Source organism: Cricetulus griseus, chromosome 4 (genome assembly GCF_003668045.3).
Source record: "Cricetulus griseus strain 17A/GY chromosome 4, alternate assembly CriGri-PICRH-1.0, whole genome shotgun sequence".
NCBI classification, from domain to species: domain Eukaryota; kingdom Metazoa; phylum Chordata; class Mammalia; order Rodentia; family Cricetidae; genus Cricetulus; species Cricetulus griseus.
In genome coordinates this window covers 169,846,603-169,869,550 of record NC_048597.1, presented here as the reverse complement: position 1 = coordinate 169,869,550, position 22,948 = coordinate 169,846,603, and the positions used below count along the sequence as shown (strand labels likewise).

The window sequence follows — 22,948 nt, the reverse complement described above, 5'->3', positions numbered from 1 at the left end:
ACTGTAAGCAAAACCCCAATTAAATGCTTTCTTTTGTAAGTTGGTCATGGTGTCTCTTCACAGTGATAGAAAAATAACTAAGAGACCTATTCAAAATGTACAGAAGTTAGCGTATGCCTAAGATCCTAGCACATAGGTTGAGACAACAGGATGGAAAGTCGAGGGTCAGACAGGGTTGCATATTTAGTTATAAGCCAGTTGGGGCTATGTACCCAGTCTTGTCACATAACACACTCACACACACACAGCAGCGGGGGAGGGGGAAAGTTACTTAAAAAGGACATCCAAATACCACATTGTAAATATTTACATATCAATTAGCAAGGAATAACTATTACCTCACTAGACTATTCTGAGGGGGGAATAGAAGTGTCTGGCTCAGTGCAGAGATATAGTAGGCACACAATGCTAGCTACTCTTTCTAGCTCCTCAAAATTCCCTGCACAGAGTCCTCATATTCCAGATTCTATCTACTTAAATTAGAGGTGTCTGCCTTTCTCTTCCACCTGTGCTCTAACAAGGTGTCCTCTTGACCTGTCTTTCCCTCTTTTAGTGGTCTACCCAGTGGCAAGCTCAGGGAAGATTCTGACTGCCTTTAGGTTTCTTTATGTCCCCTCCCCGGTGGAATGCCCAGTTTGCCCTGACTTCCAGGCCCAGGGGCATTTCAGCCTGTGGGCAACATCTCTGGAGTGCTGGTCACATCCGGAGAGGCACTAATGGTGTAGGTCTTACCTGTACCCACACAGACATCCACAGAAGTTTCCATTTCCCCAACAAATGTTATTCAGAAGTTCATTTTTAAAAAATGAGCTTCAATTTCAATTCTTTTTAAGCTATGATCTCATCTTTCCTGTCACTGACTACTCTGTCCTGGGGCACAGTGCCAGCTGCCATGAATCTGTGTATGAGGGATCATGGAAAGAGGCCTGGTGGGCACTGGCAGGTGAATGGCCCAGTGGGGACACATGGTAGCATAGGAAAGAAGTGGTACCCCTGTTCACTGCTACTCTATCATAATAGCCAGAAATTAGAAACAGCCCAGATGTCCCTCACCAGAGGAATGGATAAAAACAATGTGGTACATTTATACAATGGAGTATTACTCGGCTCTTTAAAAAAAAAAATGGCACTAAGAAATTTACAGGCAAATAGATGAATCCAGAGAAAAATAATCCTGAGTAAAGTAACCTAGACCTAGAAAGATAAATATGGTATGTATTCACTTATATCTGGATATTAGTCATTAAATAAATGATAACCAAGCTACTATCCAGAGAAGTAAGGCATACAGGGACTGGGGGGAGGGGGGAGGACACAAATGGATCTCCCTGGGAGGAGGGGCTGAAGGAAGAGGTAGTGGGGGAAGAGAATGGGAGGATCAGGTAGGAAGGGGATAGGATTGAGATGGGGAATGAGGGGAAAGACAGCTAGAATTGAATGGCATTTGAAGGGTGATATGTAAACAGTGCTGTAGGGGAAGCTGTAGCCACACCTACTTAGGGGCTGGCTACAGGTGTGCCTGACCACTCGAGGGCATGGTCAGGGTGATGTAGAGTGACTGCATTCTCTCTTTCGGTTTTACTTTGGTACTTGCTGGACAGACCGCTGCCACGCCGGCTGGCTAGGTCGCTCTGTAAGTAAGGCTTTTCCCTATTAAATACCCTTATATTTCCACTTGGCTCCGTATTGGTAATTTCTCACTATACAGTGCAGTGGAAACTTCCTACAATATGTGAAGGTGATCCAGAGGACATCTCTAGAAAATGAGGGATAGAGAACCCCTATTGGCCATCTCTTGTTACTAAATGAAGTTTGCAGGGCCAGGACGGGGTTTCATCCAACTGAGTTGTTAGCCAAAAGGGTCTCATGGAAATCCCTAAACAATCCAGGCTGTTGCCAAGACAAGAGGCTGCTCTCCACAAACTGACAGCAAGGCCCCATTGTTAAAGACAACACCCACACAATTCATTGAACAAGGAGGCATTGAGCTAGTGCTCATCTAGAACCTTCACTCCCCAAGTTCCAAGGTCTATGACATAGAAAGGTACCAACCCAACTACAAAACTTTTGATCTACAAATGTCCTGCCTGTAGTATATATAGGGCAACAGTGACACAAAGCTTGTGGGAATAACCAATTGATGTCTAATTTGACTTAAGGCCCGCTCCATAAGATGGAACCCATATCCAACACTGCTTGGATGACCAAGAACCAGAGTCTAGATAGCCCAGAGACCTAGGTTAAAACCAAATACTACTGCTCTTTAAAAAAAAAAAAAGTAACAATAAAATAACTCCTAATGGTATTCTGCTATACTCACAGTATAGTGCCTTGCGCAGCCATCATCAGAGAAGCTTCCTCCTGCAGCAGATGGGAACAAACACAGAGACCCACCGCCAGACATTATACAGAGTGAGACCTTAGAGACACAGCTGTAAATGAGATGTCCCCATCAAATGGCTCCCCTCAGAGCTCAGGGAACCTCACAGAAGAGGAGGCAAGAAGAGTGGGGGAGACAGAAGACACCAGGAGAACATGGTCCTCTAGAACAATTGAGCAAAGCTCACGTGAACTCAGAGACTGAAGCAGTAGGCACACCAGCATGAAGCTGCATACATGCTACTGCTTTCAGTTTAGTAATTTTACAGGACTCCTGAATTAAAAAAACAAATGGGTCTCTGATTCTTGTGCCTTCTCTTGGGGTTCTTTTATTGTCTGTTGGCTTGATTTGTCCAACTTAGATATGATGCTTTTTTGTTTTACCTTAATATATTTTATTTTGTTAAAAAATAAATCTTAGTCCTTTAAAAAAAAAAAAAACAAGTGGCAATAGCTGCATGGGGCAAGGGGGGTTAGAAAGACAAAAGACTGTTTTCTCAATAGCTGCAGGAGCTCAGGCAGGAGGGAAAGGCTCTAAGAAGCACTGGGTAGCCAGCAGGGCCCAGAGAAGTGGCTTTGGAACCCAGCCTCCGTGCGAAAGCCTCAAGAGAATCCCCACTATCTGTGGGGCCCATGAAGGCTCTGAGGGAAGTGCCCAGGCCAGGTGAAGGACCTACGACAACACAAGACAGTATCTGTCACTAGAAAGACAGAGGGACACACTGTAGGGCCTTGTACCAGTACAAGAGCCCAGAGAAAGGACTGGCACTGGCAGAAGACAAGCTGAGGGCTTGTGGGTTTGGTGTTTGGTTTTTCTCTACAAGCTTCTCTAGGGTGTTACATTCACTTCTTAGCCCTGGGTTGGGGCTCTATTAGTGGAGCAGAAGCCAGCTGAGCCCAGAGCCAGGCCTCCAGCTGGATCTCTCATCAGCCAGGGAAGCAACAACATCTGAGGGCAGCGGGAGGGCTGCTGGCAGTAGCTCCGACTCCTCTCTTGAACATGTTAAGCAACCCTCATCTTGCTCTCCAGTAAGTTACTATTTGTATTTATGTCCGACCTCCCTGGTAAATCTGCTCCCTCACTATAAAAAGAAACAGAGAGCAACCCACAGCTACCTCACCCTGACTTTCAGGGATGTGAGACACCCAGAAGGAAGAGCTTCAAATGCTTTAAGAGCCTGCTTCGGCCTCTAGCCTTGGCCCTTGGCTGGGCATAGGGTCTTATAGACCCTCCCTACCCCACCGCACCCCACAGCCAGCTGCACTTCTCCATTGCACACTCTAAGTGCCACATTTATTTGTCGGAGGCTCTCAAGCCTCAAGTAAGCACAGAATAGCAGGGCTCTCCCACATGCTGCCCTGAGCCCAGCTCCTCAATCATGCAGGATGGAACTGGGGAACGAGACCAGTGTCTTCAGGAGCAGTCCCACAGGAAACACAACTCTTCTCTGCCCATGCCCTCCCCTCCTCGCCTGTTCTGGCTTGCCAATAGCAAACTTGCCAACAGCAAACTTGCCAATAGCAAACTTGCCAATAGCAAACTGGGGCCACCCGGCCCCACTGCAGCACCCCCTTCTGGCGGCTGCCCTCCCCACTCTTCCCTACTCTCTGATCTCCCTGGGTACCAGAGCCACGGTCCATGCGCTTTGGTCTTTCACACTGGTGACATACAGGCTGCTTCTGGGCCTCTTGTCTGTCCAGTCAGGTTATCAGCTGGGTAGGACAGGCTGGGCTGTCTGTCTTCACGCTGTAGCAAGCTCAGGACTAGGCACTTTGTTGGGGATCGAATAAGCAAAGGCCTGTCCAGAGAACCACAATGGGTGAAAGCACAGGATGCCTGACTCAGCACTGCCCAGCAGCAGATGTCTCCCAGCCTGCTGGGCTCCTGGTTGGGTCTAAAACATCTTCAGGCCTCAATTTTCTGTGGCTCAGACCAATGCCTCCTATCCCAAGAGGCTTCTCTGGCTTGGCACCAGGTTCAGGGCTAGGTCATGGATGGACAACCAACACTGCTACTTCAAGGCCCTAAGGACAGCCTCCAGCTTCATGACCACAGCTAGGTCACCCTTCACCTTCAGCCGCCCACTCATGTAGGCCCCCAGGGGCCGCAGTTCCCTGCACAATAAGGCCTGTAGGTCTGCCTCAGCCATCTCCACCACCACATCAGGGATGCCATCAGGTGCTCCATGTCCCACTCTGCCTTGTCCTGTTGGGAGGAAGCACTGGCATCAGCAGGAGGATACATTGTGGGGAGAAGAGGGTAGCACATCCCACTGGGCATAGCAATTACTGGTTAGTTCAAGTTCTATAGCTAGGGGTATGGCCTAGACTTAATCCCCATCCCCACACATACAGTGGGGATAGGGCAGGTTCTAATCAGTGGCTTCAAGCCTTACAGACTGACTTCTTGTTGCTTCTGTTTGCGAATTTATGAACTAAGGGAATGATAATTTTGCTTCACAAGGTCACAGAGTTAAGTGCAGCGCCTGGTATGCAGTAGGCCTATTATGTATTAGCCTCCTGGTTACCTGACCAAACTGTGCTGCTGATCACAGGGAGACCAAAGCCTAGGTTGTCATTATGGGTTCATTCCAATCGGGTGGCAGGAGAAGTGGACAGTCTTTAAAGGACCATGGGTGAGGGCACAAGCAACCTAAGTGGGAAGGGAAGGACAGAGGGGACAGCCACACCTGCAGTAAGGTCCAGGAAGTAGATACTCTGGGTGCCACTGGGCAAGATGACGTTGAACTGATAGCAGGCCCCAACCTGGCTGACCAGTGCCTCTGACAGGAAAGGTTGCAAGGCAGTGAGAAGCCCCTCAGCCACAGGCTGCTTCGGGCTGGGCTCAGGCCCAGTCCCAGCAAGACAGGCAGGTGGCTCCACTTCACTTATCATTTCCAGGGTGTCGACTGGTGGCCACCAGGATTGAGAAGGAAGACAGAGAACAGGTCAGCATTCTGCAAAGGTCAGCATCACTCCAAACCTTTTGTGAAGCTTCTTCTTACAGCCCTTCATGCCCTGTACAATTGTCTCCTCGCCTGAGGTGCCTCTGGACTTCCAGCCAACATCCCTAAACCATGTCTAGGCCACTCTGGCCTGCAGCATGGCCCTCTTTCCAGCTACATTTGCAGGACTACAGCATCTTCCCACAGAGCTACCAGGGCCTCTACACACTTGCACACTTGGGCTCTTCTCCATACCTTCACTCCGGTCAGCTCTAGAAATGGTGTAGAATGAACCAGCTAAGCGAAGGGGACTGGGAGAAAAATCTGCTATATGATGAGCCAGTGAGCACTCCACACTCCTTACCTGGCCCTGAGGATGGAGCACCTCCAACTGCTGAGTTCATGCTTCCGCCCAGCAAGTGGAGGGCCAACTGTTGGAGGGTGCTGTCCAGGCTGGGCACAGCTGGGCTGTCTTGGGGTGGCTGCAGCACGGCCTCCACTGCCAGCTCTACACGGTCTACTTCCAGTCCCCAAGCTCTGGTCACATCATTTATCTCCAACTAGGGCAGTGAAGGAAGAAATGGAAGTCATTTCATAAGGTTTTTCTGAACATCTCTAGATGACTCACTATAGCCACATATGGACATGAAGGTTCTCCCTGGAGTCTCTCCTGACAGTGAAGAGGCAAGGTGGGCAGAGAGCAAGGGGTAGGGGGACATCAGGAGGGCAGTGTGGGGCCAAGAAGCTATTGGCCAAAATGCAACTGGGGAAGAGTTGGGGAAGTGGCAGGCTAAGGAAGAGGTGAGAGGGGAGTCCACAACCCCTACAGACAGGAAAGGGAAGCGGGAAATGCATACTCGCACGGACCAGGACTTGAGAGACATGGAATAGACATACAATGCAGCCCCTGAGATTTCCTTTCAGTTCTACTCTACCGGGAGATGTAGACAGACCCTGGGTAATGGACCTTCAGTGACTTTCACATCCCAGATGGATGCCTTCCAACCCGCCCCTCTCACCCCAAAGCAGCACTATTTTGTTTAAGAGTATTTGATCTTTTAAAGATGAGTTATAACGGGATGTGCCTGTATGCAGAACCTGGTAGCAGCACATCACCTGAGTTGTATTAGTCTGAACACTGCACTGCAGGTAGGAACAGATGGTCTAGCTCTGGCCCTTTACCATGAATGGTTCTCAGAACCAAGTGGAATAATTTCTGGGCCTTGGGCCCCCTCCTCTATTAAAGTGACAAACACTGGCCCTCTCACAGTGAAAATGGGAAGCTGAGACGCTGTTGGGCAGGTACAAGTACTCTGTAAGTCATAAAATGATGGGCCTGGGGCCAGTGGGCTCAGTGGTAGAATGTTTGTCTAGCATGCCCACAGCCCTGGGTTCCATCCCCAACTAGCATTGCCAAAAACAACAAAACAAAACAACCACTGTGCCATGAGGACTGCTGTTATGGGCAAAAGTAGTTTTTTGGTAGGAATTTCACTCTGCTTCAGTGGGGTGCTTGGTGAAGTTGGGCAAACACTAGGCCACACAGGAGAGGAAGTTATATGCAGGAGAGATATGCCACTGAACATTTAATAGACAGGAAGGAAGGTAAATTAGGTACATTCCAGTGTACTAGTTTCTCACACATGTAGAGCAGAAACAGGAAAAAGATTCAAGGGCCCCATGTCTCTGTTCTGTTCCAAACAAGAAAATAAGCCCATAAAAAGGCACATGCAGGAATCCCAAGCAGGTGGCTACACCAGGAGGGCCTTGATCCTCTCACCCACCAGAACAGAAACTGCAGAGGTCCCTAAGCCCAGGGCTGTGACCACAGCAACAGTGAAGGGTTAAACCTCAGCAGTCAGAGGCAGAGGCCCAAGGACTTCCACTAGAGCACTTCTTTTCAGAATACATGTATTCAAGATGTGCGTCACCTGGGTCATCTCTGCTCCTCAACTTGGGCCTTCACCCAGATTCTTTTCAGGTGGTAATGTTGGCACATATAGTGAGCCAAGACCCAGAGTAACTTGGTCCTTGTTCAAAGTCACCTGGCAGAGAAAGACAGGCCCTGCTGCCAGACTCTGAGCCACACTTTGTGAAAAGCCACCTACCAGAAGTTGGTCACCGATCTTGAGCTTCTCCATCTGGATCTCCTGCAGTGACTTCCTGAGAAGGGCCTTGGTCATGGCATTGCGGGCTGTCATTCGAGTGGCCGTGTTTAGGTCCTTCACAGCCATCACAGATAGCACTGGGTCCCAGATGCGGAACTGGACATCAGCTCCCACAGACAACACAGCCCCATCCTTAGAGGCTAACTGTTTCAGAAGACCACAATAGAGATGACATTAAAAGGACCAGGGGCTACTGGGAGGTCATACCCATTAAGATTATCCAGCCTGACCCACCTGCCTGGCAGCTAGCTCCTCAAAGACAAAATGGTATCTCCAAATAGGTAGAGTCAGGTATGGCTTGAAACTGGGGTATACCCATAATTCACTATGCACAGCCTCACTCCTTCAGCTGAGAAGGCCCTCACCTTACAAGGAGGAACATTGAAGGCTCGGGTCCTCAGATCCACCCTCTGGAAGGAGTCAATAAAGGGCAGGAGAAGAACCATGCCAGGCCCCTGGGGGGTACGGATCCGGCCCAGTCGAAACACGATCATCCTCTCATAGGTGGGCACGATCTGTTCATGATGGCAAAAGAAAGGGTTTGGAAGTGGTTTGTCTAGGCTGGCCAATGCCATTTGCCAGATCCCTCTCTGATCGGATCCTTACTTCACCCTGCCAGTCAAATATCCTTTGGTGTGTATGGTGTGTGTGAAGGCCAGGGGCAAACCTGGGCCACTTCCTGCTTTCCTTTTTCTCTGCCATGAGGTGAGAACTTCCTATGGTATACTGTGATGCTCTGCTCAAACACACTGGGTCAAGCAACCAAGGACTGACACTTCTGAAGCTGAGGGCCAAACTTAGCTTGCCCTCTCAACTGTTTCTGATGGATATTTTATCACACTGACAAAAATACTGGCACACTTAGCTGTGTTAGATGAGAGAACCCAGGCTCTGAGACACTGAACTCAGAGACATGCCTAGCCATCACACAGCCCATCAAGTGAAAGGGCCGTGATCTGAACACTGTTCTCAGTAATGGGGCACGTCTCAATCACCGCAAGTACTGACTTGATCCAGAGAAACTTTACATCTGTGGCCTGAAGCTAATCATTCTTCATTCCAGGGAACTGTTTGCTCTTGGATTAGCTGGGGGAAAAGGCCTGGCTGCTTTAACAAATGCCTAGAGCAAACAGCTTCACCACCTTCAGATCCCTGGAGCCTCTCAAGAAATAGTTAAATCTAAATTGTGAACTAAAGGCAAGAGAGGCCAAGCCACCATGGTCACAGGGCATTTATTTCAGCAGCACTGTAGAAGTAGGATCTGGGTTCATCTTAGTGCTCCTTCCTAGACCACACAAACATAGAGGCTTTCTAACTTCGCTGCCTCGGGCCGTGCCAAGGGAAAGGCCTGCCTGGGCTCCACATCACTGAAGCTCTCAGGGTGGTGCTCAATTGTAGCTGTATCTCTCCTCATTTCCTAGAAGCACCACCACTTACTTGAAATGAGGCCTCAGTTCTGCTGGGCAAACTGGGTGCTTTTCTTTCAATTGGGCCTGGGCGGAAGGTCCAATTGGCAAAGGTATGAGTCTAGATTTCAAGACTTAGAAAACTTATCTCTACTCCTTAATGGTTACCAGGGTGACTTTGGTTAAGTCTGGACCTCAGTTTATTCATTGGAAGTGTGGGAACTGTCCTAGTTTCTCCTGTAGCTGTTATAAACACTGTGATCAAAAGAAACTTGGGGATGGGGTCGGGGGGAGGCATGGGAGGATGGGAGGGAGAAGGAACTGGGATTGATATGTAAAATAAGGTTGTAAGGCTAGGGGGTGTCTCAGTGGTAAAATAAGATTGTTTCTAATCTAAATTTAAAAAAAGAAACTGGGGAGAAAAGAGTTCATTTGGTACACAGGCTACAGACCACCACTGAGGGAAGCTAAAGCAGGAACTCAAGCAGGAAACTGAGGGCAGAGACTTTGGAGGAACGAGAAAATGGCCATTACTGGCTTGCCCCACCTCCCCAGCTTGCTCAATTAGCTTAGGCCCAACTGTCTAGGGATGCCATCACAGGGGGCTGTGTCCCCTTACACTACTCAGACTCAAAATGCCCCCAAAGTCATGACCACTGACCATTTGATGGAAATAATCCCTTAGTAGAGGTTCCCAATTTATAGGCATGTCGAGTTGACAACTTGACATGATGAGCCTTCAAAAATTAAACCACCCTAACCTTGCCTGTTTCATAGAGGTGTGATAATATTTAGAGGCAAAGGGCTAAATATGGGGAATCCATTCATCAATGCCAACCCTTTCACTGTTCTCCCGACTCCCCAACAGCATCCAGGCAGCCTTACCTTGAGAGCAAACCAACCAGAAATGGGGAAGGTAAGCAGCAGCAGCAAGAACCCCAGGAAGCTGATGAGGCCATGGCAGAGACAGGAGGGCCAGCTCTCAGGTGCATCTGGGGATGAAAGAGCAGAAGCAACCACAGAATAGCAGATGGGCTTGGCAAGACAACTTCAAGTACAGTATCCCATGAGTACAGTGGGCCATGCGAATGTTTTACCTGACTTCTGCCTAGGAGGTTCCCCATAGCTAGTTAGGGACCACCTATCATAACTAACTGGTCTCAAGTGCAACACTCCACACAAGGCTTTTCTCTCCTAGGTAAGGGCCACTGAATCTGAGCACACAGTTCATGTGATGCTCTCTTTGCTGGACATAGCAAGAATAAACAACTCCTTATCTAATGTGTATTGTCCATCCAAACCTGGAAGAGAACACTCATGCTAGGTGGAACTAACACTGCTGCTGTTACACACATTCTTCTACCAGAAGTATGCTTTCAAGGGGTCCTTATGGAGAAAAGGCCTCAGTGAAAAGGGACAAAATGGAAATTGTTCATCAATAAGAGTCACAGTGAGACTAAAGTGTCCCTTTCTAGTTTAGTCCTTACTCCCACTTTAATACACTAATTTTAAAAATGTATATTCCCATTCAAGCTGTTTGAAGGGAAGAGCCGGGAAGATGAGGCTAAAGACAAAGATTCTAACCCTTGGAGAACCAAGAATCGAAAATGGGTGTTAAGCAGACAGCCCCAGAATCTAGGGTGAGGTTTGCTGTCTGCTCTCCTCCAAGCCCTAGACAGGAAGGCATTTTGATAGACTATTTGTTCTATACTTCAGGGAGCACCTGCCTGCAGGGCTAAGTTCCAAACTCTGACCTCTTCAGGAAAGGACTCTTTGGTCGGAGGCAATCCTAAACGCAGAGGGCAGAATACGAGAAATTCATTCATCAACGCCAAAGCGTTCAATGTACTATCAATACAGAAGAACCACAGAGGGTTCAATACTTCAAGGTCAGGCTAAGAAGTATGAGCCAAAGGAGCCACAGAAGGCTCTGGAGTAAGAAACAGCCAAAGCAAACAAGCTGGGGAGCTTGCAGGCCTGCCTTTTTTGTTCTGTGCATCTTCACCAGTACACAGGAGACTCCTGGTCCCTGTGCTACTTACTACCCTAGGGTGATATTTCTCTGCAGGTGCTTTTAGGTTGCTCGTGGCCTCCTCCGCCTAGGATTCTGATTTCTTTTTATGCACAATGGGCTATCCTGAAAACCGTAACGTGATGAGCTGAGGTTCGGGAAGACGGGGCTACGCTGGTTCCGAAGCTGCAGCTGGTGGCCCAAGGGAGGACAAAGTAGCAACATCCCAACGCCTTTTCTGGTACCCTCTCCGCATCCTATTCCCTTGACACTCCCTCCTCCTAAATGCAGAGAGTACAGGTCTTTATTATTGTACGCTGTGCTGGGCAGCCACTCACCGGCCCCCGGCCCCACGCCGCTCGGCTCTGGGGACAAGCAGCCCTTCTGCGAACCCACAAAGCCGAAACTTGACTGCTGGAAACGATCAAAATCCCCTAAGGGTAGCGCCCGATAGCCAGACCGGCCGAACATGACTTCAGACTGCGGACACGCCCCGCGCCTCTACCGGGCGCCAGCCCTGCCCAGCCCGCTGCAGCTCCGCCCCGCCTCGCCCCCTGCCGCTTCCGGCTTCCCTTGCGCCGCTAAAGACGGTGGCTACGCAGGAGCAGGAAACAGATCGGGTCCGCACCCACGTCCCACAGCGCCCCCTCCTCTGGGAGGCCCGAACTGCGGTCGCACAGTTTGGGCGCTTGGCCTTGGTTCTAATCTAGAGCTTCATGAAGGGTCCTGGCCACCTCAGCCACCTCTTTCCTGACCCTTTACCTGGCCTTAAGAAAGGAGGAGAGGCTTAAAAAGAGCAATTCAGGAGCCTTTTTTCCAGAATCAAGGAAATGGCATCTGCCTTACAGCACTCCTCCAAACTCAACGCGCGGAGGGATGTGCTTTATCCAGATTTAGGCTTTATCCAGATTTAGGCTTTCTCCTGGGCATGTTTGGCAAATTGGTTTTTGTTTCTCCACAGTCCAAAAAACAGAGCCTGTCATACAGAGCGCTGTATTTATTTGCTTAACGATGGCAGATCCAAGTCACCGTGGACAAGGTGAAGTCAGAAGGCCTGAACGTTGGTATAAAAGAGAAATTCCACTTTCAGACACCTCAGGAAGCATAGTAGTATGTGGTGGTGGTGGAGGTGGTGGGGGTGGTAGAGGTGGTGGTGATGGAGGTGGTGATGGGAGTGGTGGATGTAGCGCAGATCCATAAGATGGCAGAATTATCACATCATTACATCAGACCCCTTGATCCAGGTACTTGAGGTAACTTGTCTTTTCATGGCTTTAGAAAGCCCAATGGAGGGAGCAAATATACTCCAATAGGATTCTGGGGAGGCTGCCAGGAAGCCATTTTATAAAGCCAACAAAGAATGAAACTTTCTAAATCTTGCCTCCCTAGATCCCTGCTATAGCCCATTTCCAAGTCCCTCTGTCTATGACTGCTGTGCCGGCAAATTTTATGTCGACTTGACACAGTCTAGGGTCATCAGAGAGGAGGAAACCGCAATTGAGAAGATGTCTCCATAAGATTGGACTGTAGGCAAGCTGTAGAACATTTTCTTAATTAACGATTGATGGGGGAGGGCCCATCCCATTGTGATTTCTATAAGAAAGCAGGCTGAGCAAGCCATTGGGAACAAGTCAGTAAGCAGCACCCCTCCATGGTCTCTGCATCAGCTCCGGCCTTTAGGATCTTGGCCTGTTTGAGTCCCTGTCCTGGCTTCCTTCATTGATGGACCACAATGTGGCAGTGTAAGCAGAATAAACCCTCTCCTCCCCAACTTGCTATTTGGTCATGGTGTTTCATCATAGCATTAAAAACCATAAGACAAGTTGATACCGGGAGTGAGGTTTTAGTTAACTCCAGATGTAGTCATGTTGACAACCAAAAAGAGCCATCATAATTCCATCCCTTGTCAACTTGACACCCAATCATGTTTCCTTATGTTGTGATTAATTTCCAAATGAAAACAATCAGCAGGTCATAGTAATGCCTAAACATAATAACTATCCCACATACAATTGCAAATACTTTATATATTTAACAATGTTATAATTACACCTAACATAACTATCCCTCATACAACTGCAAATACATTATAAATTTAGAATAGGTGGCAATGTCTCTTGAGGGACATTCTTTTAGTATCTCAAACTTAAATATGATAACCATTGATATTTTCTTAATTGATGTTAGATCACATGATAAAGAAACTGAGGAAAGAAAACACAAATATTTGTACAGATTCTTAACAAAATATGGCAGAAATATCTGCCCACTGCATTTTATTGTTCTTAGCTTGATGGCCTAATTTTAGAGGTCAAGGAATACAGGTTAGCCTGGAAGTATGGGACACTTTCAAGGCCTCTCATAGACTCTAGGATGTTGGGTCTCTCTTCAGCACCCCTTCACCCCAAGTCTAAGTTTACAAAAGCAGGAACCTGTCACCATCCCTTCTGATCTGTTTCATATAGAAACACAGCATAGGATGGATGTACACAGGAGCCAGAAAAGTGGTTGGGAAAAGATGAAGTTGGAAGCCAAAGGCACTGGCCAATAAGACTACCTGCAGGTATGCCTTTTCCCTCACCCGCTGAGTTCTGAATTTCTTTTCACTGGTCAAGAGCTAACTTTCTATCTCCTTGCTCTCTCCACTGCTTCCCCCTGCCTCCCTCACATTCACCAGACTCACTGTCACTCAAGGCACCATCCTGTTCTGTCTTTCACCAATGTCCTTCCACCTGACTCAGGTCCTCCTCTGCAACCCCCAGTCACTTCTCATAAGCCTCCTGTCTCAAGGCCATCAGAGAGACACAGCTGAAGCCATGTACCAAACCTTCACCAATCTCCCGCCTTATGATCAATTTCCTCTTCTCTGGGACAATTCTTCAGGTGCTCCATCTCAAATCTGAAAATGGTCCTGACTACTTCCCAAACAGGCTCTCCTGTTTCAGACCTCCACCCCCTTCCAGGTGCTCATCTCTCTTTAAAGTGTCTCCGCAACGGTGAATCCTATTTTACCGTATGTTCCGTTTGTCAGCTGAGGAATGACTTTCCAGGCAGACATATACAAATACTGGGTCAAAGTCTTCACTTGGGGTGACTTGGGGGTTCTCCCAAAGTGGGGTGTATTTCTTAATAAAGAAATAGCCTGTCAAAGAGGGGTTCTTAACTAGGGAGGCACAAAGCTGTGCGGTGAGCTGAATAGCTCACAGAGAGATCTGCAACAGGGAAATGCCTCTGCCAACTCTGCATCTCTTCCAAAGTGCATATTGTGTGCGTGGCAGGATCTTTTTCTCGTAGAGCAATCAAACTCGCGATGTTTCTGCTTACAGAGCTATGCCATCACGCTGGGCTTGCTCGTTTGTTTGTTTGTTTGGTTAACCTCTCTGGTTCTACCAGAGGTGGCTCCAAAACTCCCCAATCTTTTCTAACTCCCGAAGGGTGACTTCAGAACCAGCCTCTCCGCCCCTAGACCCGCCCCAGTCCTGTCTCACTTCCTCTCGGGGGGCGGGTCCACGGCGGGTATCTCCCCGCTGGACAGCTGAGGCGGCTGAGTTTCGTTGCTCAAGTCTAGGATTCACCTCCCGCCCTCACAGACCCAATCCAGGAATCGAAACTGCACCGGTTTCCATGCAGAAGGCGCCCGCATCCTCTGGATCTCCCTGCCTCCAGCAGGAATCCATCCTGACCTCTACGCCCACCATGCCTTCCCGGGAGGACCCCTCCGAAGACCATGAACACAGCCAGAGCCCCACGGAGGTACTACTGGGTTAAGAGATGAAAGCCTGTTAGGGTTTTATTTGTTTACGTTGGTGGCGAGTTGAAAATGAAGGTTTTTATAGAGAAGGTAACTTAGTGTCCTAGAGAGACACACACCAAGGTCCTGACCCTCCTGTGTGGGCAGGGGTAGGAAGGATAGCATAGAATAAAAAGTTACCAGATTGAGTTAGGGAAGCCATGGGGATAGTTGGGTTGTAATGAGACGGGCCACTCCTACCCCGCAGAGCCTTGTCCTTTAGCTTCTACCTCAGATGAAAAACGTCCAGGGAGAAGGCCAGGCCAGGCCAGGAGTCCCGTTTGCTCTAGCCTGGAGCTAAAGGCATGCCCCAAACTTGACAAAATAATTTACTCCCCTCACCTGCAGCTGTGGTAGCACATGGCAGGAGCAACAGTACTCGAGATACAGGTGCTGGAGGATGGCCAGCCTTTTCTACAACTACAAAGAGTGTTCAAGACTGCCAAAGGCGACACAACAGGACCCGGTTTCAAATCAATATAAAAGAAACAAGTAAAACTTGGCCTCAACCAAAGTGTTGTCATAGCTAAAACCAGGGTGGCCTCTCTTATTTCTCTTACTGATTTTCATAGATTTACTTTATTTTATGTATATGAGGTTTAGGGTTTTTTGTTTCATTTTCTTGAGATAGGGTCTTGGCAGGACTGGAACTCACTGTGTAAACCAGGCTGGCCTCAAACGCGTAGAACCACCTGTCTTTACCTTCTGAGTGCTGGGATTAAAGGTGTGCACCCTTTAATGCCCTTCTCCTGTCACTTCTCTTAAGGAAGCTTAGTTCTTGGTTCTTCTGGAAGTTTTACCTCCACCTGCCATACTTATCTCCAAAGAAACTACTTCTATCCCTTTCGTCTTTATTCTTTTTCCCCCATCCCCTTCACAAAAGCTCAAATAACGTCACATTGCCATAACTTTTTAATTATTAGCATTATATAACTAAGGATTAACAATACTAGTTAATATTTATGGGTATTTCTCATGTGCCAGGCACTATACTGAGCACTTTGTACCCTTTAGACAATAGCTATACTTCCTGTTTCTATGAACTTAACTATTCTTAATATAAATGAAATTGCACAATATTTCTCACTTTATGGGAAACGTGCTTCACTTATAATGCCTTCAAGGTCCATCCACGTTGTTGCATGTAATCAAAATTTCATTCCTTTTAAAAGATGGATGATATTCCATTACATGTGCAGACACATTTTGTTGATGCATTCATGTGCTAATTGACACTTGGGTCGCTGTGACTATTGTGGTTAGTGCTGCTGGGCATGTTAGTATATAAATATCTGCTTGGAATTTTCCTCCAGTTCTTCTGAGTATATATGAAAGATGGAAGTTCTGATCATGTAGTAGATCTATGTCTAACTTTTGGAGGACCATAAGCACTTTAAATGAGGTTGGTACTTTAGTGAGTCCCTTGCCAAGGGACCTGAGTCCCTTGAAGGCAAAGATGTATCCAGTCTTGTATCTCAGGGCCTATTAGTGAGTTTAGCGGTAAGTAGATAGGTTCCCGGTAAATTGTGCAATGAGAGCTGCAAGGCCTGGGTAAATGAGGAACTGGGGTGCTGATACGCCAGAGCATAACCCAGTGACTTCCCTGGAATGGAATGCGAGGTCCTACCCTTTCCAGCTTCCTGAGACCAGTGGGGGAGGGGGAGGAGCAGGACTCCTGTACTTTCTGTAGGCCTCATTTCCCTCTTTGATTTACCAGCAAGCCATGAAGGAGGAATTCCAGTTTCTGCGCTGCCTGGGCTGCCAGGCCCAAGCCAAGTGCCCCAAGCTGCTGCCTTGCCTGCACACGCTGTGCTCTGGATGCCTGGAAGCGCCGGGCTTGCAGTGCCCCATCTGCCAGGTGCCTGGGGCCGGCGCTAATGCAGAAGCCCTAGATAACGTGTTCTTCGAGAGCTTGCAGCGGCGCCTGGCGGTGTTCCGGCAGATCGTGGATGCGCAGGCAGCGTGCACCCGCTGCAAAGAGTCCGCTGACTTTTGGTGTTTCGAGTGTGAGCAACTCATGTGCGGCAAGTGCTTCGATGCACACCAGTGGTACGTCAAGCACGAGGCCCGGCCCCTGGCCGAGCTCCGTGAAAACTCAGTTTGCGAATTCCTCGACAGTACGCGCAAGTCCAACATCTTTTGCTCCAATTCCAACCATCGCAAACCTACGCAGACCAAGTAAGTGGGGCATCTTGGAGCCAAGGGTGGGAGCTTCAGGCAGCTTGTCATTCAACATGGGGTCCGCTGGCTTGTAGTTTCTAATGCCCCTCTGAAAAATATCATGGCGCTGCGGAATCATTCTTGCACCCTTACCTAGTACGTCTTTAGTACAAATTTTTTCAGAGTGCCATTGCAAGTGAGGTGTAAAAACAGTACGTTTTAATACAGGCCACCAAATTTTAGATGTCTTAAGAATGGATATTTCCTCAGGGGCCCCAGGAAATCTCAGTAAGGCTGGGTGTTAAGATAAGGAGCAAATAAATGGTGTCCGAAAAGTCGAAACTATGTCATCGGAGAGTGCCATCTGAAATTGTCTATATGAAAAGAACAATGAAAAAGAAATGAAAAATTCACTTACAATTATTTTGTTAGATTATTTTAATTTCATGTTTATATAGCTCACAAACAGCATTTGTACTAGATAGAAGAGAGTGCCATCTCCGTTCCATTTCCATCATCTTAGTTTTCAACACTTTGCCTCCTCCATAGGGCAGCTGCCATTACTAAATTTGACTGCCTCTTTTAAGTTTCTCTGTGAATATACTTGCAGGTAGGGTAACTTTATAAGGGTGTGTTTCTTCCTGTTTAGCCAATAAGGTAGTATATGATCAGTGGACTTTTTGACCATTCAGAAGTGGATTGCTTGCATACGGTTCTGCTTAATAAGGCTAGTAGTCATTGGGAAATCGATGAAAACAGAAAGCGTTTTCTCATTTGGGACACCCCTTGACCTACAGACTGTGTACTCCAGGAACTTGCTTCCTTCCTGAGTCTTGGAGGATTGGAGGCAGTCCTTCCTGCCTCTTTGCTGAATTCCTCAGCGTATATTTCGGCTTAATTTGCTTCCATGGTGCACTGTTAAGATCAAAAGACTTTCTGTCCATTTATTGGCCCCTGTATTTCTTCCTTTGTGAATTGCCAGTTTGGAGCCCTGTTTGCTTTTCCTTTGAGGCGTTTGTCCCTCTGTAAGAATCCGTTACAGTATTATTTCACTTAGTATATGGTATCATATTTGAAATAACTCTTTAGTTTTAGGCAATCAGTCTCTCTTGATGTAGTCCAAGGAAGAGCCAATGCCTATGTTAGAAACAATCTCTATATGTCCTATGGTCTTTTTAGTATGACAAATTCAATGAATGTCTTTTCTTTTGAACTGGATTTTGGTTCTTAGGAGGAAAAACTCAATTTGGATCTTGATATACTATTAATTTCATTCCTAGCTGGGTTATATTTTGAAATATTTTAATTATGCTATTCTCTGTATGAAGTATGTATGGTTTCTGCATTAGGTTTTCTTGTCTGTTTTATACTAACCTCTTTAAATTGTAATTTTTCATTTCTTTGAGCATGATAATACAGTCCTTCATAATAGAGGGGATATTTGATTTCCCCAAGCCCCCAGAGAAGTGCTCATCTTCCTGCAAACTCTAAGCCACTTCAAGATTACTTATAAGCCAGGATGTCTTTAATACCAGCACTGTTGTAGCAGAGGTAGGCAGATCTTTGTGAGTTTGAGGACAGTTTAGTCTACACAGCAAGTTCCAGCCTAGCCAGTGCTACATAGTGAAACCCTGCCTTTAAAAAAATTACTTATAATGCTAAAAATATAAATGCCATGTAAATGGTTTTTTTTATTTAATATTTGGGAATAATGATTTTTAAAGGTCTTTACAATATGAATTGTGTATACGTGTGTGTATGTGTATTCACATGTATACAAGAGTGCCATGTGTGTGCTCATGTATGTGGAGACCAGGAGACAATTTTGGATGTTGTTCTTTTTTTTTTTTAAACTAGTGGTTATGGAAAAACTTTTTTTTTTTTTTTCACCAACCCTAGTGCCGTAAATAGCCCTCAATTTCCCTTTGGCCACAAGTCAAAATAAACCACCCTAGCATTTGTCATTGAGCTGGCATGTAACTCATGCTGGGGAGCAGCACAAGAGGGGGGCCTTAAACTGGGGTTAGGGTCTGCCCTCAGGTCACTGGCATTTGATCATCATGCCTGTGGAGTGGGTTGTGTCAGCCAGCTTTCATGCCATGCCTGTAGTGTGCCATGTTCTCTAATAGTATTGGTGCATGAGTACAAACAGGCCCAGCCTTGCCTTCTTGGGTATCTGTGGGGTGAACAAACAAAACGAGCAGTGAGCAGCAAAGGCTGCGGGGTGACAAGGTAGGGAGCCTGTCTCACTAAGCACCCTTCATGCCTGTGTTTTTACAATGACTCTGATTACAATGTCTCTTCTGTTATGGTCCCTTGGCAGTGCTACCTGCGCAGGACATGAATATCTAATGTGTGGTCAGAAGGAAGAAGAAAGTCATAAAGGTCTAGATTGTAGAAAACCACCTGCCCAGCCTGGATGGACAGAGAGGCAGCTTCTAAGAGGGTGTCATATTGACTTGGATTAGCAGTCCTTCTAGGAAGGAAAAAAAGGTCAGAAGGGGGAAGGCTTCATGTGCAAGATAGCGAGACCACTAGAGAATCTATGAGTCTTAGAAATTATACTATACTGGGGTTGGAGAGTTGGCTCGGAGGTTAAGATAAATTCCCTCACCCTCAGAGAGATAAACTTATCTCTCTGGCTGCTCTTCCAGAGGTCCTGAGTTCAATTCCTAGCAACCACATGGTGGCTCGCAGCCATCTGAAATGAAATCTGGTGCCCTCTTTGAACCTGCAGGCACACATGCAGGCAGAGCACTGTGTACATAATAAATAAATAAATCTTAGAAGAAAATAAAAGAAAGACATTGTGACATTGCAGTATACAGGGACAGGAAAGGTAAGCTGGGGTCAGACACACGGGTCCTGGAAGAAGTTATGATTCTATTCCATACTTTCCAGAACATTCACCCTGCTCAGCTTACTCCTTTTTTTCATATACACACTCGTATCTTGTCGTTGAGAACCCTTCAGAGTGATAATGAGACAATGGACTACACTGTTGGAAGCTCACTGCTTGAAGTCATGGCTAGACCCTCTCCCTGAACTCTGGTTCTTTGTCTCAAATGGGCAACTTTGACAATTGTTAGGCCAATATTTATTTATTCAGCTACATTCTTATTTCTATTTGACTCCTGTTCATAAGAATTTTGACAGGACGTATTTCATATGTTGGGTATACTCAGAAACTGAAGTATAGAATCTGGAGGGAAAAGGAAGCCCCCTTAGGAAATTGAGATCTGTGAGAAGGGGGAGAGGAAGAGAAAGACTGGGTCCCACACTGTCAGAACCTGTGGGACCTGGAGGCTCACCTGAGAGGCCTTTCACCTATGAGTGACAGGGATCTAGGGCTCTCTGTGTCTGGATATCTGAGCCTAAAGTTTCATGGCTTGGGGTGAGGGAATTTATCCAGGGCTATCAAAGTCTGTAGGCAGATACTATAGTTGTATGGAGAAAGTGGAATACTTATTAATCAAATTAAAGAAGTGTAACGGGGGCCGAGCAGTGGTGGCACACATCTTTAATCCCAGCACTGGGGAGGCAGAGGCAAGCGTATCTCTGTGAGTTTGAGATCAGCCTGGTCTACAGAGTGAGTGCCAGGACAGCCAGGGCTATACAGAGAAACCCTATCTCAAAAAACAAACAAACAAAAAGAAGTATGATAGGATCAGAAGCCCATTGGAAAGTCTCCAAGATAAGAAGCTGGAATGGTTGGCAACAGGTGTCAGAAAGGCAGCTCCAGGCAGGAACCAATAACATCCAATAGCAAAGCTGTGACAATGCAGGGAAGAGCTGGGATGCCACTGACGGGGGACATGTTGATGGTTCCGCTTAGCATTGGGACCGTAGTGAGGCAAGCCAGGTGCCAGGAGTACAAACTTGAAGGAGACTCTCACAAGCCTGGCCCACATTAACCCTCTGGGAGAAGTTACCTAAGTTTGCACCCTGGATGCCTTGCTGACACTTCCTTACCAGCCCTGCCTGTCCCCACCCTCCCAGCCATCTTTTAGTGCATTCCATCTTCTTGGGGCTCGTGATGTTACTGAGATTGATTTCTGGCCAGGGAGGAGCACCGCCACGTGGCAGAAGAAAGGCTGCTGCCAGCAGTTGCGCACCATAGCAGAAAGGATAGTAAATGACTCCTTTCTCGGTTTCTAAATACACTGGCCCAGGAAACTTGGTTTTAGACCCAGGAATAATCATGCTGCACTTGATAGGATACTATGTGTATAAAGAGATTCCCCACAGACACCTGGCCCTTGTGATGTTTCAGAGACAAAAACAAGGAATTGAACATAACTCAAGGCAAGATCAGGGTTAGGGTGTTAGTCCCTGGAAAGGCTGGCCTCTCTTCTCCAGCAGTGGCATTGGGCTTAGCTGCTCTGAGATGGGGTTGGGAGACTTTGGACAGTGTTGAAGAATGGTTAGCAGTGAGACTTAATGGTAGCAGGCTTTTCTTGTTGATTCCTAACTAATAAAATGAAGCCAACTGGAACCACATCTGTGTGTCTGTCCATCTGCTACTGAATAATCAGTTAGGGAGGCATCCGTTTACTTCATGCTGGGCATCGAAACAGCTGTTGCCAAGCAAATGAGAACTGATGTTAAAGGCTGTGTTGAGTATGCACAGTACAGTGCTCCCTGGTGAGGACTCATAGGCCCCGGGAGATGGCTTCAGATACAGTGCCAGGCAAGTTGAAGGAGGGAGACCTTGTATCTGACTGTGAGGAGGATTACAGACAATTTTAAAAACATACTTTGGAAAGGTTTGTTTGGTTCCATGAGTTCCATGAAAAACAATTGTAAAAATGAGTGAGAAATGTTTAGCTTCTGGAGTGTAAAATGGTTGATAGCTCATATAAGCCAGGGAAGGTGGGCTGGCATCTGACCCCCAACCCCTGATTAGATACATAGATTGTGTCACCCGGAAGGTCTCCCTATTTCTGTGGCCTGGCTTTCTGTCAAGGCCACTCCATTTACAAAGGGCTCTTTCCCCAGGGTTGCCAGAGATTTTCAAGAGCTAAGGAGGTTACATACAGTTAGCCTTGAGTCCTGGGGGACAACGAATTGAAAGCTGAGTCTCAGTATTGTCACTGGTGGATCAAGTACTCTCCTCGACAAGCTGCTCAGAGTGCCAGGGGCCATTCAGCTTGGCCTATGCCAAAGTCATGCTTTGTCAAAACTCATGGCTGTGTCCTCTTTAAAAGGAAGTTTGATTCCATTCTGGCATTGGGAGGGGGAAATCCTTCAATGTGCCTCAGAAAAAATGGCTACTGCAAAGGAATCAAAGAAAATAAAATGCCAGGTATGGGCAGAAATGAGGGCAAAGGACTGGTTTGTAGCCGGCATCATGTAAAGTACCCTGACTCCTTAGGAGTTCTTTTCCCGCAGAGGCACAGAAGCAGTGTTCTGAGTTGATTCCACCTCCTTTCTCTACCTTCCCGTCTTCTGAGATGTTCCACCTGGGGTGTCTTGATCCTGAACCCCCTGCCAAGACTGTTTCCACTGCCCAAAGGAGGTGGAAATGGGAGGTCAAGGAGTTCATAGGCGCTAACCTAGAAGAAGGCTCTTCCCACCCAGGGATAGAAGGAGGAGAGACTCCTGACTGCAAAGTGTGGTCTCTCCTGCACTTGTCGGCCTCCCCGTTCCTGTGGCCTGCGGCTAGCAGAAGGATTCTGCAGGTAGCTTATTTAGAACTCAGAGTGTATTTTCCTTTAGAACTCCACTGTTGAAAGGAAGCATGCTGTTAAAGCAATATAAAGTTTCATTTTCCTTGGATTTAACAGAAAAACAAATTAGACTTTCCAACTTCAGTGTATGTTTAGAGCCTGGGGATGTAGCTCAGTGGTAGAGTATCTGCTGAGTTGCGTGAGACCCTGGGTTTGATCCCAGTCACCAAAAAGGGAAGAAAAAAGAAAGGAAGGAAGGAAGGAAGGAAGGAGAAAAACTGTCTTTCCCAAAAGATTCCTCTAAGATCACGTTTTTAAAACCTCAATGCCTAGCTTTAAAAAAAAAAAAAAATTATTGGAGGAGCTGGCAAGATGGCCCAGTGGGTAAGAGCTCTTGTTCCCAAGCCTGATGACCTAAGT

The 22,948-nt window shown here is 47.1% G+C and overlaps 2 protein-coding genes across 8 annotated transcripts in view; one reads left to right on the top strand and one right to left on the bottom strand.

Annotated features, from left to right (window-relative positions):
* Positions 1–3,647: 3,647 nt before the first annotated feature.
* On the bottom strand, positions 3,648–11,445 carry Stoml1 (stomatin like 1). Of its 2 annotated transcripts, XM_027414916.2 has the most exons (7): positions 11,248–11,445; positions 9,784–9,890; positions 7,858–8,007; positions 7,433–7,636; positions 5,689–5,884; positions 5,070–5,288; positions 3,648–4,585 (listed from the first exon to the last, which is right to left on the bottom strand). In XM_027414916.2, exons 1-7 carry the CDS (start codon positions 11,378–11,380, stop codon positions 4,392–4,394), a joined length of 1,203 nt encoding a protein of 400 aa, XP_027270717.1. In that variant the 5' UTR covers positions 11,381–11,445; the 3' UTR covers positions 3,648–4,391. The 2 variants fall into 2 exon arrangements, with proteins under 2 accessions (XP_027270717.1, XP_027270718.1); XM_027414917.2 differs by lacking the exon at positions 9,784–9,890 and having other exon boundaries at positions 11,248–11,383.
* A 2,963-nt stretch (positions 11,446–14,408) lies between these two features.
* Positions 14,409–22,948, top strand: part of Pml (PML nuclear body scaffold) — a 33,280-nt gene continuing 24,740 nt past the window's right edge. For all 6 annotated transcript variants that reach the window (XM_027414918.2, XM_027414919.2, XM_027414920.2 and 3 more), the window contains exons 1-2: positions 14,409–14,662; positions 16,417–16,877. In XM_027414918.2, coding sequence (XP_027270719.1) covers positions 14,534–14,662; positions 16,417–16,877 — 590 coding nt within the window. In that variant the 5' untranslated portion in view covers positions 14,409–14,533. The remainder of the gene's footprint in view (positions 14,663–16,416; positions 16,878–22,948) is intronic.